This window comes from Phoca vitulina, unplaced genomic scaffold, assembly GCF_004348235.1.
Source record: "Phoca vitulina isolate PV1807 unplaced genomic scaffold, GSC_HSeal_1.0 scaffold6, whole genome shotgun sequence".
NCBI lineage: Eukaryota > Metazoa > Chordata > Mammalia > Carnivora > Phocidae > Phoca > Phoca vitulina.
Genome location: NW_022589709.1, coordinates 73,848,183 through 73,861,012, shown reverse-complemented (window position 1 = coordinate 73,861,012; position 12,830 = coordinate 73,848,183). Strand labels below are relative to the sequence as shown.

The window sequence follows — 12,830 nt, the reverse complement described above, 5'->3', positions numbered from 1 at the left end:
CAAATTAGTCAGCATGATCACAGTGGGAGTTACACATGGCATGGGGTCCCCACAGAGCACTTCTGGCTGCCACCGGAGGCCCGTGCAGATGGTATTAAAGCAACTATTTTGTTCCCAAGAGACACATTCAACAAACCCCAACATTCTAATACCTCTTGCATCACCACAGATTTATAGACTAAAACAAAGGAAAAGAAAGCAGGTAAAGAGCGGCACCTGGGTGGCTCAGTCGTTAGGCGTCTGCCTTTGGCTCAGGTCATGATCCCAGGGTCCTGGGATCGAGTCCCGCATCAGGCTCCCTGCTTGGCGGGAAGCCTGCTTCTCCCTCTCCCACTCCCCCTGCTTGTGTTCCCTCTCTCGCTGTGTCTCTCTCTGTCAAATACACAAAAAAAAATTAAAAAAAAAAAAAAAAAAAGGGCGCCTGGGTGGCTCAGATGGTTAAGCGTCTGCCTTCAGCTCAGGTCATGATCCCAGAGTCCTGGGATCGAGTCCCGCATTGGGCTCCCTGCTCCTTGGGAGCCTCCTTCTCCCTCTGCATCTCTCTCTCTCTCTCTCTCTCTCATGAATAAATAAAATCTTAAAAAAAAAAAAAAAAGAAAGCAGGTAAAGAGAGAAGGAAAAAATAAATCAGACATTAAAGTCAGGAAAACATTAAAAATCCAAAGAAGAAAGAATTTTTAAAAGGGGGAGGGAGTTCTTATTTGGGGGCGGAAATGAATGATAACAAGACACAGCAATGGCTACAAGCAGCAGGGAAGTTCTGTGGCATCTGAGTGCTGTGGGTCACTCAGAGTTGGGTAAACAGTAAATACTCAGGATTATGCTTGACAGAAAATTAAATCATTGAGATTTAGAATGTCTGGAAAATTGCTCATGATTTCGTAATTTTCGAGGACACATCTCCTAGTGTTCCCTAATGGAAAAACGAGGAAATTAAGACAGAGTGCCAATTTAATACCTGGAATGCTAACTGAAGCTAAAGATATTTAAAGACTAGCTAGGAATTTCCTTCATCACAAGAGCAGCAATCTAGTAGTGCTGACTATTACCACCTGAAAATCAATACTCCACTAAACTAAATCAACTAAGTCATACTCATTTTTTTTTTCAGATTAAGATACAGAGTTTTCTAAGAATAATTTGGGTGGGCGGCGGGGGAGAGCCAAGGCTGGCAGAAAGTTAAAACCTTCAAATGAAAAGAAAGTAGTTTCCAGGGCAGAATCTGAGAGTTAAAGGAGCATTAAAAAGTGTGGTTACACTGCTGAAAATGACAAAAGATGAGATATGGTCTTGCTTGGGTATTTTTAAAACACTATCAATTCACAGTGGGAATAAAATGCCAAGGAAAACCACGAAAGTGCAGAAAACCTCACTATAATCACTAGTAATACAAATGTACAGAGGAAGGGGGTGGCTGAGGCGGGAGGAAAGACGCCTGGCCGGTGTGCAGGTGCAGTGGTGCTCAGGGCACAGCTGAGAGAACGGGACCTATGCCACAGGCCAACACAGGGGTAGATTCTGTGAACCTACAAATTAGGAAATCATTTGATTTTGAGTTTCTCTGTCAACTAATCGTCGCTGATATACCAGAATAGCCTAAGTGGTCATTATCACGGGATTTTTCACTAAGCAGGTGGAAGTCAACCCCTTGGCTGCACTTTAGTTCAGCAGATGACAGTTATTCTAGAGTACAAGGCCACTGTGCCCTGAGTGAAAGGCAAGAGGTCACGCCTGAGGCAGCGATCTTATGCTCTCAGATAGACACACCTAACTAGGGGCCACCAAGGGCTCCTAGCAGTGTTAGGCTCCTTAACAGAACAAAGTGCAGCCTGCTTCCATCAGTTCACTTAAGGAAAAAAATAAGTGCTTATTTACTGGGGGTAGGGGAAGGGCAGACAGAAAAGGGGGAAATGCTCAAAAGTTGCACTTAATTTTCATCACTAGGGTCAAAATACACCTCTAAGGAAACAAAAAAAAAAGCTCTAAGATGGAAATACAAAATTATTAGGCTATAATTGTCATTAAATTCAAATACTGTATCCCTCGGGGGAAAAAACTACAAGTGCCCCGTCCCAAGGCAGCACAAAACCACAAGAATTAGGAAGTGAAGAAAGAAGAGGGCAAAACAGATCAGCTCTTCCAGAACAAAGGGGAAGATATGAAGGTGAAGAAGAAAAGCAAGAATTTATTAAAAAAAAAAAAAAAAAAAAAGACAAGGACCAGAAGACAAGATCCCTGGATCTGGTCATTTAACCTTGGGCAAGTTACCCATATTCAGTTCAAGCATGCTACAGAATGGAGATAATACACAACCTGCTTATCTCTTAAGGCTTCTTGGCAAGTCCAAGAAATAATATGTGTTAAAGCACTTGGAAGACTATAAAACACAACAGTAATGTAAGGTCATGGTATTAAAATACTTAAGGTGTCCCTCGCCTTCCAAAGAAAGAACAACTATATGGCAGCTTCAACTTAAAACAACTGTCTATGCGGTCAGTTAAACATCACAGCTACTGGTCCTTCTAGACTCTTAAAAAAAAAGAGAGAGAGAGAAGATAAATCAATACCCGATCTCATCTCAGTGTTCTAAAGAGAAATTCCTTTACATCTGTTACATCTTTTCTCTAATGTTCAAGATACCCAATTAAAAGGCTCTTCTGTATTCTTACCTTTTGAAGCTGGAGGAGCAAAGGGCCAGGCAGAGAAAAGCATCAGATATTGAAAAGAAATGGAAGAAAAGAAAAAGAATCACACATGGTTGTTATTGTAGACAGTCACTCAACCACCTAACCTGTGAAAGACTGGCCCAACCCTTATTAAGTTTGTAGGTCTGGGATGGCACCTTAAAGACAGTGCCAGAATCCGTTCAAGAGTATTATCAAAATGGGCCCATAATGAGCTTCATGTCACCTTAATCTCATATCCCCAACATGTTATACTGATAAAAAATACCTACATGCCAAAAAATTGGGGAAGAAAAATACCAAAATGCAACAGTTTTCTTTCCCAACCCCAGCGTCCCCAGAATACAAAAATATCTTAATTTCTTCCGAATGGGAAAAACCACCTCTCTTCAACCCTCACTCAGGGAAGGGAAAGGAATGGGAGACTCACTTAAAGGATACTCTAAGTCCTATACTGGACCTGTGTATGAAAGAGGAAGGTACTCACTCTTGGTCTGGGCAGAAAAGGTCAGAGTAAGTTTGGCGAAAAGTTCGTTGTTCTCAAAGCGGTCCTCCTTCGCCTTTGTCCAGAAGCAGTCCTGGGACAGGTCCTCAGCAACAAACTGTGCATACGGGCAGGGTGTTAAGAGTTACTAACCGGAGCCCTGTACTTTCCATCCTAGAAAACTGACTAAGATGCAGAAGAGGTGGGTGGTGGTTCTGAGCAATGACTTACTAGAGTAAGACTAACAGGAGACACACAAGAGCTGTGCTCTGCATGGAAGGATCCGGACATAGTGCTCTCAGTTCATTCAAGAGCTAGGTTCACTTATGCTACTTATCCTCCTTCTAACCTCACATCCTCTAATTTTAGAAGTATTGAGGTTGTGTTTCACATCTTCCCTTGTTCTACATTATATTCTCCCCATCAATTTGGCTAACTGACATACTTGTTCATTTTATAAGTAAATCCTTAAGCTCCTTTAACTTGGTTTCTGGAAGCAGAAGGCCAAAGCAGAATCACAGGGGCATCGAACAGAGTGGAAACAATACTGTGCTATGCACACATGTCCTCTGTAGCTCATTTATGGGAAAGAGGTAGGAGGGTGTATCCATAAATCCACAACTTTCAGATCAGCACTATTATCAACAGCTTGCAGACTGGTGAAATGACTATTATCAAACTGTGGGTTACCGTGGCACTCATACCCTCAGAGAAAAGGCCAAAAACATTAACTTAAGGATATGTTTAGGTTTTGTAGCAGAGTAGAGGGCTCAAAGAATTCTCCAAAGTGATGTCTGGTACACAGAAGATGCCTAATTTGTGCTGAGTAAACGTAAGTGTGAGTGCAACCTGAAGACAGACAGATGCTAGCCATAAGAAACAGAAGCCCACCAGGGCACAAAATACAAAGTAGGAGACTAAACTGGCTTCTTAAGATATCTATTGAGGAAAAAATGGACAGAAATTCTCACCTTGGACCAGTTTGGCCTCCGGAGTTGCACCTCTGGCTTATAAAGCTTCTTTGGGGTTAATCCAAATGGCAGAACTGGGGCTGCAGGAACTCCAAATCCAAAAGGGGGAGGTGGAGGCATACCCATTCCGGGTGGAGGTGGAGGAATTCCAGGACCGCCAGGAAATGGAGGGGGTGGAGGGATTCCAGGACCACCAGGAAGAGGAGGAGGGGGAGGTGGCATTCCTGCTCCTCCAGGCAAGGGAGGAGGGGGTGGGGGCATGCCAGTACCCCCAGGCAAAGGGGGGGGGGGGGGGATACCAGCACCCCCAGGCAAAGGGGTTGGTAAGGAGATTCCAGCACTCCCAGGCAAAGGAGGGGGTGGGGGGATGCCAGCACCCCCAGGCAAAGGGTGTGGTAAGGAGATGCCAGCACTCCCAGGCAAAGGAGGGGGTGGGGGGATACCAGCACCCTCAAGCAAAGGGGGTGGTACAGGGATGCCAACACTCCCAGGCAAAGGAGGGGGTGGGGGGATGGCAGCACCCTCAGGCAAAGGAGGGGGTGGGGGGATATAAGCACTCCCAGGCAAAAGAGGGGGTGGTGGTGGAGGAGGAATGGTATCACCTCCAGGAAGAGGAGGTGGGGTGGGTATGCTAAGCTCTCCTGGTAAAGGAGGGGCTGGGGGTGGAGTAACAGTGCCAGGAGCGGGGGGAACAGTAGCACTGCTAGGAGGGGCTACAGCAGTAACTGCAGCAGAGAGAGAAGTCATTTCTTTCTTGGCATCTTCCAGTTCCTTGGACAGCTTGGCAACCTAGAGGAACAACATCAATGGAAGTACTCTTCACTCCGCTTCAGGGACCACTGGGGTTGGAAAGGACCTAAAAAACTACTTAATCCAGAGTTTTCTTTTTACACATGAAGACATTGAAAGGAGTCAGACTGAAATGATTCACCTAAAGTCACACTGATATTTAGAGGCAGAGCCAAGACTAGAATTCAGGTCTTCATGTTCTTAGTTCAGCACGCTTTGCATTAAAAAGGCAAATTCAACCTTTATGTTAAATTCTCCCTTTAATTAAAAAATGCAAAGTTCAAGTAAATCAAATATTCTAGTGAGATAAGCACATAAGTAATCAAGTTATCAGATGTCACAGATCATTTAAATAACTGTAACTGCAAAGAGAGTATGGGCATTAATCTGTCCAGTAAAGTAAGAGAAAATCAGCAAATATATGAAGAGATTTTTTGGATTTTACTCCTGAATTTATGAGATGACTTAGTTTTATTTCTGGGTAGTACTGTGACTCCTTTTACTCTCTATATTGTTCGTATTTTCCAAATTTTCTATCTTGTGTGTTACCTCAAAATGAAACAAAAAACAGTAAATGATTTTTTAAATATGCATCATTTAACTAGATCACCTATTGGTAGCTAAACCTTCCCTAGGAGTAAGATGACTGACTCCTGCTGCAAGACAGGCCCATCATGAGCTGCCGATGGCTTAGAGGTCACTCTACCTTCCCTGCTCAAACATTACCTCTCCTGTGAGCTGAGACACCTCTGCTTCCAAGTCCTGTTTCTCTGTGGCAATCTGCTGCTTTTCAGAATTCAAGGCATCCTTTTCTCCCTGAAGATCCTGGAGCTTCTGCTCAAAGTCGCTCTCCATCTTTTTCATTTCTACCTGTAGCTCATGTCGGGCTGTTAACTCTGAGTCCAACTAAAGGAGAAAGGAATTAGGCTCCTAGTAAGCTCTCCAGGAAGAAGCAGAGTGTTATCCCCCAAAATTCACTGTTCTGTCCCAAGCCTTTACAGAGCTCACTTTCCTAGGAAATGCCTGGGAAAAAAGACCACCATAATTTTGAACTCAAAATCAAAGTTAAAGTAGAGGGAACCAGGGATCATTTCCAGTCTATCTAATTTGGGGAGTTCTAAAAACAAACAAAACAACCTAAGACAAATACTGTATGATTTCACTTATACGTGGAATTTTAAAAAACAAAACAAATGAAAAAACAAAAAAAGCAGAAATGAACTGATAAATACAGAGAACACAGAGGTGTTTGCCAGAGGGAAAGGGGGTGGGGGATGGGCAAAATGGGTGAGGGGGGAGTGGAAGGTACAGGCTTTCAGTTATGGAGTAAGTCACGGGGATGAAAGGTACAGCACAGGGAATACAGTGAACGGTACTGTAATACTGTTGTATGGTGACAGACGGTAGCCACACTTGTGGAGAGCACAGCATAATGTATAGAGTTGTCGAATCACTATGTTGTGCCCCTAAAACTAATCTAACATTGTATGTCAACTGTATTTGGATTAAAAAACAAATAACAAACAGGGTGCCTGGGTGGCTCAGTCGGTCAGACATCTGACTCTTGACTGCAGCTCAGGTCATGATCTCAGGGTCGTGAGACAGAGCCCCACATCAGGCTCTGTGCTCAGCAGAGTCTGCTTAAGATTCTCTTCCTCTCCCTCTGCTGCTCCCCTCCACCCCCAACCCCACACTTGCCCTCTCTCTTTAAAAAAAAAAAAAAAAAAAAAAAAAGGCAAAACGACAACAAACCTAAAATTTTTAAAGAAATTTCACATTGTTAAGACGTTTACACCAGAGCAGCTATGGTATACAATCCCAGCAGCCTCTAGGAGCAAAACCCTATCAATCACAACAGAAGTCCTAACAACTGAAGAGAAAAAAAGAATTCAGACATATTCCAGTCCCTGTTGTTCTAGGGGTAAGAGGCCTGAGATGCCAGCCAAACCGCAAGAGCTGTCACTGTTAGACATGAGAGTCATCTTTCGTTCCTGTCCCTACCCAGGGGCTCAAGAACTGCATACCACTAACTCCTCAGGATCACATCCATATTAGTTTCTTTTTTTTTTTTTTTTTTCACATCCATATTAGTTTCTCCAGTGACAAACCTATACCAGAAAGGTTTCCCCTAGGAACTGCTACTGGGTGCTGAATGCTTGGAAAGTATCACAGGTAACAGTTTCACATGTCAGAAAAAAATCATAATCCTTAAAAAGAAAAAAAAAGAAAGAAAGAAAGGCCTTCCATTTTTTTGATCTCTTACACACACCTTTTTTTCCAGTTCTGTAGCTTTGGCTTCAGATTTCTCCACCTTTGTTTTATCAATCATTTGATCTGAAAAGAAAGTCAGTAAGTAAAGCTCCCAATTCTCTTGTCTTTCCCACTACCTACACCCTTCAATATAACCAAAGGGCAGTCTTTTGTCCATTTGCTTATTTTTATTATCCTTCTTAATTTTCTGCTCTAGACAAAGAAATGAATCTTTCAGTTAAGTTCAACATGCAATTTCTGAGTGCCTGTTATATAGTAAGGCCACCATGCTGGATGGCCTGGAGAGTGCCTACAAGTGGTACTTAAGAATGTCTGAGACCAGCAGGAATCACAGATAATAGGTAAAGTCCCTTCAAAAGGTGGGGTGATGTTTGAGTAGGGGTAAATTTTTAGATTTATGTAACAATAAACTAAAGGTCTGTATAGTCCTAGCACAGAAGCTAGTTATCACCTAAAGACAAAAATGGAAATACCTGGGGACTAGAAAGATATCTTCTCTGAAAATTTCACTGGAAGAAAGATAAAAAATGAAAGGCAGAGCAATGTTTTAAGAAGCTAGATAGAATATACTTACCAATCAACCCTTCAATATCAATCTGGAGGTGCCGGCACTTGAAGTCAGGATCAGCCCCATTCTTGTGCAAAACTATCTGAGAAATACATTCTTCAATCAACTTATAGTACTGCGGTCTATGGAAGAAAGAGAAGAAGGTTATCAGAGGAAAACCAAAATATAATTTTCAGAAGCATTCAGGATCAGGAAAGTTAACTGCTTTGATAACAGAGAGACCTGAGGAGATGTGTTCCTAAAAAGACCTTTTCATAAAACTAACAGAAGAACGCTGCCATGCTAGGAAACTCGCTATTCTACGAGACCTACCCCATCTTCTTCAGATAATCAAAACTTGTTGCCATCTACCTCCTGGTGCCGATCATTTCCCATCCAAAACTCAGGCTTGATCCTTTCTGTGATAGATAGCACTACTGCTGAATCTCTACTTCTAGGCAACCTGGAAGAACCTTAAATAGGTACCTCCCTTTGCTATCATCTTAACCCCACCTCACTTCCCCTCTCCAAAAAAAGGACATTTTACCTTATACACCCTGACCTCCTCCATAAGGATGCCTTTTAGTCAGATTAAAAGGACAACTGACAACTCCTTTTGTATCTGTGACTAAAAATGAACTGTAATCCTTGTCTTTGTCTCTTCTTTTTTCCTTTACGGACAGTCTTTGAATTTAAGGATTTTGCTCTCTCTACTTAGGCTCAAATTCAATACTTTTCACAGGTATACCATTACCTGGCCTCATAGTCATTTCGGACCAAGAGTAGGTGCTGCAGGATGGACAGGAAGTGTGGCTCTGCCTTTGAATCCTTCACTGTGTTTAAGAGAATCTGGAAGACATCACTGAAGTCAGTAAAAAAGGAGAAGAGGCTAAGGAAAGCATATATTTAGAAACCATGTTTGACAGGTGGATGGTCCTACTCTTGGCAAAAGTCACAAGATGCCACTTCTATTCTAACAGCTGCCTCTCCTGTAAACATTACCCCAAACTTTAAGCTCCATAAGATTCCTTAGGCCAAGGGACCAGTGGGTTGGGTGGTATTATACAGAGATAAAGGATTCTCAGTCCTTGGCTTGGAGATGAAGCAGTAGACAGAAGTGAAAAGGTAACTGCACACAAGTCACTTGTGTCAAATAGCAGTATGGAGCCAAACTACTCCCTCTGTCAGTCTCAGGGACACAGAGAAGAAAGTAAATTACAAGCCCACCCCTGACTTATGCATATTCTCCAAACACCAGCTCTACACCTTAGTAAGCTAAGATTTCATGTTCTAGGAGGTTCATACTCATTTTGATAGGAACCCTCAGATCTCTGGTCCATGCTGAGGTAAATAAAGCCCACAGCAATCAAAAGATACCTGCCTCATCTACTGAGAAGACACACAGGCTGATGCCCTGTTCTGAGTCATCACCCCACACCATTCCGTACAGGGATCTACACTGAATGTCTCACGTGTCTTGAACCCAGTTCATAAAAGGATATTCCATCTCCATTCGAATGTCATCCAGCCGTCCCTTTAGGTCATAGGAATCTTCTTCTCCTTGCTCATCAAACACATTTAGTTGCACTCTCATATCATCATTTTCAATCTCTCGAAGGTCCTGTCAATGACAAAAGTACAAGTCAGGGAACCCAGAAGTGTCCTATGCTGGCTAGAAACCCAAGCCTTTCAACCTGGTTCTTAAACTGAGAGCCAAAGTTACGCCAAAGATGATGGGGCTGTCAAAGCCCGCAGCACATGGCGTGGCCGTCCTAATGAAGAGCTGCATCTCACCTGCAACACTTGATGTAGCCCCAAGCGCATCAGTTCACTGCGGATGTGCACTCGAAAGTCAAGTTCTTCGGCTTGTGTGATGAGAGCATTGATCAGCTGTAGGCAGCCCACCTAAAGTAAGAAAATTCAGCAGCATGTCATTGTAGACTCCTAGAGATCAAGATTCCATTCTCTTTACATGCATGCTGAGGGCCCCAAATGTAATGTAAAAGATGCAGTACAAAACTACAAGAACAACTTTCTAGTAGAGCAATAAGACCTGATTTGAGCCCAGGTCTGGAGAACTCAGAGGTCTAAATGATTCCAAGGATTTGATGGGAGACTTTTTTCTCAGCCTTGGCTTCCCTAGTGTATAAATAGATAGCATGCCTTTTCCCCATCTCATAATAAGGAAAGCTGCTCTTTCTCTGCCTTCTTGGAGAGAAGGATAATCATTTTCCCTTCAGAACAAATCCTGAAATATAAAACATATACAGACACAACTCATTTCATTGGACTTCACTTTATCACACTGCTCTATATAGTGCATTCTTTTTTTTTTTTTTTTTTTACAAATTGAAGGTCTGTGGCAACCCTGTGTCACGCAAGTTTATCAGTGCTAATTTTCCAATAGCACTTGCTCACTTGTCTCTGTGTCGTATTTCGGTAATCCTCAGAGTATTTCCAACTTTTTCATTATTATTTTATTTGTTGTGGTGATCTGTGATCAGAGATTAGACTCGCTGAAAGCTCGTATGATAGCATTTTTAAGCAATAAAGTATTTAATTAAGGTAGGTACACTGTTATTGTAGACATAATGCTATTGCACACTTAACAGACCATGGTAGAGAGTAAACGTAACTTTTACATGCATGAAACTAGGAAAACAAAAAATTCATTTAACTCACTTTACTGAGATATTGGTTATACCGTAGTGTTCTAGAAGCAAACCTGCAGTATCTCGGTATGCCTGTAGCTGGGAACCATTCCATGTGTTCTATTACATGGTCACATGAGCCTAAGTCCTTCCATCTTGAATTCTATTCTTGGACACAGTTTCGGAGGATACACTTGCCTTGAGTGCAATGGTGGTCCCACTTTTTAATCCATCCAACAATGGCTGGAAGCGTTCCACCTCATCCATCTCAGCTCTTTCTGTCATCGCTGTCAAAACCCTTTCATTCCTACCCAGGAGAAAGGAAAGGGAGAGAAATGTCCAGGTGCCCTGGCACAGACAGGCACAATAGGTAGATTATACAGGGTCACAGATCAGTTAGAACACAGAACATTATCAACTGTCCAAACTTCCAACATTATTCTCATCACCTAGGGCTGGGGTCAGAATCTGGTGAAAGCTAAGGACAATCTCATCAGAAAAATGTATTCCCTAAAACCCACTCCTAGACTCCTATCTATGGATACCAAATTAGAACACCTGTTCTATGGAGTATAAACTGATATAACTTTTGGAGGAGTAGATAACAGTATCAGTTTTAAATGCACATAACATTTGGCTTACTTCTAGAAACATATCCAACATAAATGCATAAATGTGAAAGAATATATGTACAAAAACGTTCATTATGGCATCATTTGTAATAGTAAAACTTCTTATCACCTAGAGCAGGGGCCAGAATCTGCTAAGAAAAAAAAAATGTCCACCTAAAAAGTCTAGCAATGGGGAAATTGTTAAATAAGATATGGGACATACATACTATGGAATGTTAAATAGCCACTAAAGATAAGGTAGATGGAACTTTATAAGTACCGACATAGAAAGATGTTCAAGATAACTGTTAAATTAAAAAAAAAAAAGTGAAAAGAAATGAATGGTAATGATTTAGTTTTTATTAAACCAAACTGCTCCACAGCAATAAAAATCTATCCTATGCATGTGATTTGTTTTATGCACATAAGCCATCTTTCCTTAGTTCTAACATTCCACCTTTTGGAGTGACAGAAAGTATCTTAGAATCCAGGAAATACAATTTGTCTCTGCTAGAAAAAAAAAATCTGTAAGATTGTACCCAAGCCATTAACACTGGTTGCCTTTGCAGAAAAGGATTTACTTAATTTACTTAAATTTTACTTTATATGTTTCTATATTGTTTGAATTAAAAAAATAAAGTTGTGTTACTTCTGAATTAAAAAAACAAAGTAAAAGCAACCCTTGTCCTAGGCGATACAGACATTAACGGAGCTCTAGGAGACACCCTGCAGATTACTCCTCTGCAGATAACCGCCAGTATGCTGAGGACAGCGCCAAATACCTCACAGTCCTTCTTAAACATTACGATTCACAGTGTTCACGCCTTGGTCTTACCTAGTATTTAGGACAAAGTGGACACCCAAGCAACTCAATTTTCCTCTAGACTAGGGAAGGTGGTCAAAAAGAGAATGGAGAAGAGCTATAACCCAGTCACATACATGTCCTCTGGCTGTGGTAAGATACAAAGAGCAGAAAGCAGCTTAGCTGCATCAATCATCATGCTGGGAACAGCCGGATCCATGGCTCTGACCAGCAGCAGGATACCTTCTTCTGTTTCCAGCATGGTCTTGATTCCAAACTGGTGGGGTAAGAACAGAGAAGGGAGGCTTAACGATGACAGCATCTAACCAAGGACAAAGGTAGGGGTTGAATGGTATCCCCCCCCCCCCAAATTCTTATGTTGAAGTCCTAAGCCCCAATACCTTGGAATATGACCTTATTTGGAAATAGGGTCATTGGCAGATGTGATTAGTTAAGTTACAACAAGGTTATACTAGAGTAGGGTGGACCCTTAATCCAATATGACTGTTGTCCCTATAACAAGGAAACATGTCGACACAGACATGCACACAAGAATACCACCTTGTGAACACAAAGGCAGACACTGGGGTGAGGCATCTAAAAGCCACAGAATGCCAAAGACTGACAGCAAGCTACCAGAAGCCAGGAGAGAGGCATGGAACATACTCTCCTTCACAGCCCTTGGAAGGCCCCAATACTACCAACACCTTAATCTTGGATTTAGGGCCTCCAAGAACTATGAGAATAAATTTCTGTTGTTTAATTCACAGTTTGTAGTACTTTGTTATAGTAGCCATAACAAACTAATACAGGGGTAGACCTCTTCCCAGCATAGCTAAATAGAGCTGAATATAAATACAACACAATTTTATATTAGATACAACATAATTCTAGGTCTTCAAGAATAAAAATCTTTGATTCTTATATTTCTTTTAAGTGCCCCTCGCATCCAATGGTGTGAGTAAATTGTAACAATGAGGAAGATAGATCTGCACTCCGGAGCAAACAACTGTGAGATCC

At 41.9% G+C, this 12,830-nt stretch overlaps 1 protein-coding gene across 4 annotated transcripts in view; it reads right to left on the bottom strand.

Moving 5' to 3' along the window:
* The window catches only part of DIAPH1 (diaphanous related formin 1), a 94,847-nt gene that overhangs the window by 49,382 nt on the left and 32,635 nt on the right, over positions 1-12,830 (bottom strand). For all 4 annotated transcript variants that reach the window (XM_032404500.1, XM_032404497.1, XM_032404498.1 and 1 more), the window contains 11 exons: positions 11,948-12,087; positions 10,596-10,704; positions 9,541-9,651; positions 9,249-9,367; positions 8,501-8,617; positions 7,774-7,889; positions 7,198-7,262; positions 5,655-5,834; positions 4,140-4,928; positions 3,172-3,286; positions 2,670-2,678 (listed from right to left, as the gene is read on the bottom strand). In XM_032404500.1, coding sequence (XP_032260391.1) covers positions 2,670-2,678; positions 3,172-3,286; positions 4,140-4,928; positions 5,655-5,834; positions 7,198-7,262; positions 7,774-7,889; positions 8,501-8,617; positions 9,249-9,367; positions 9,541-9,651; positions 10,596-10,704; positions 11,948-12,087 — 1,870 coding nt within the window. The remainder of the gene's footprint in view (positions 1-2,669; positions 2,679-3,171; positions 3,287-4,139; positions 4,929-5,654; positions 5,835-7,197; positions 7,263-7,773; positions 7,890-8,500; positions 8,618-9,248; positions 9,368-9,540; positions 9,652-10,595; positions 10,705-11,947; positions 12,088-12,830) is intronic.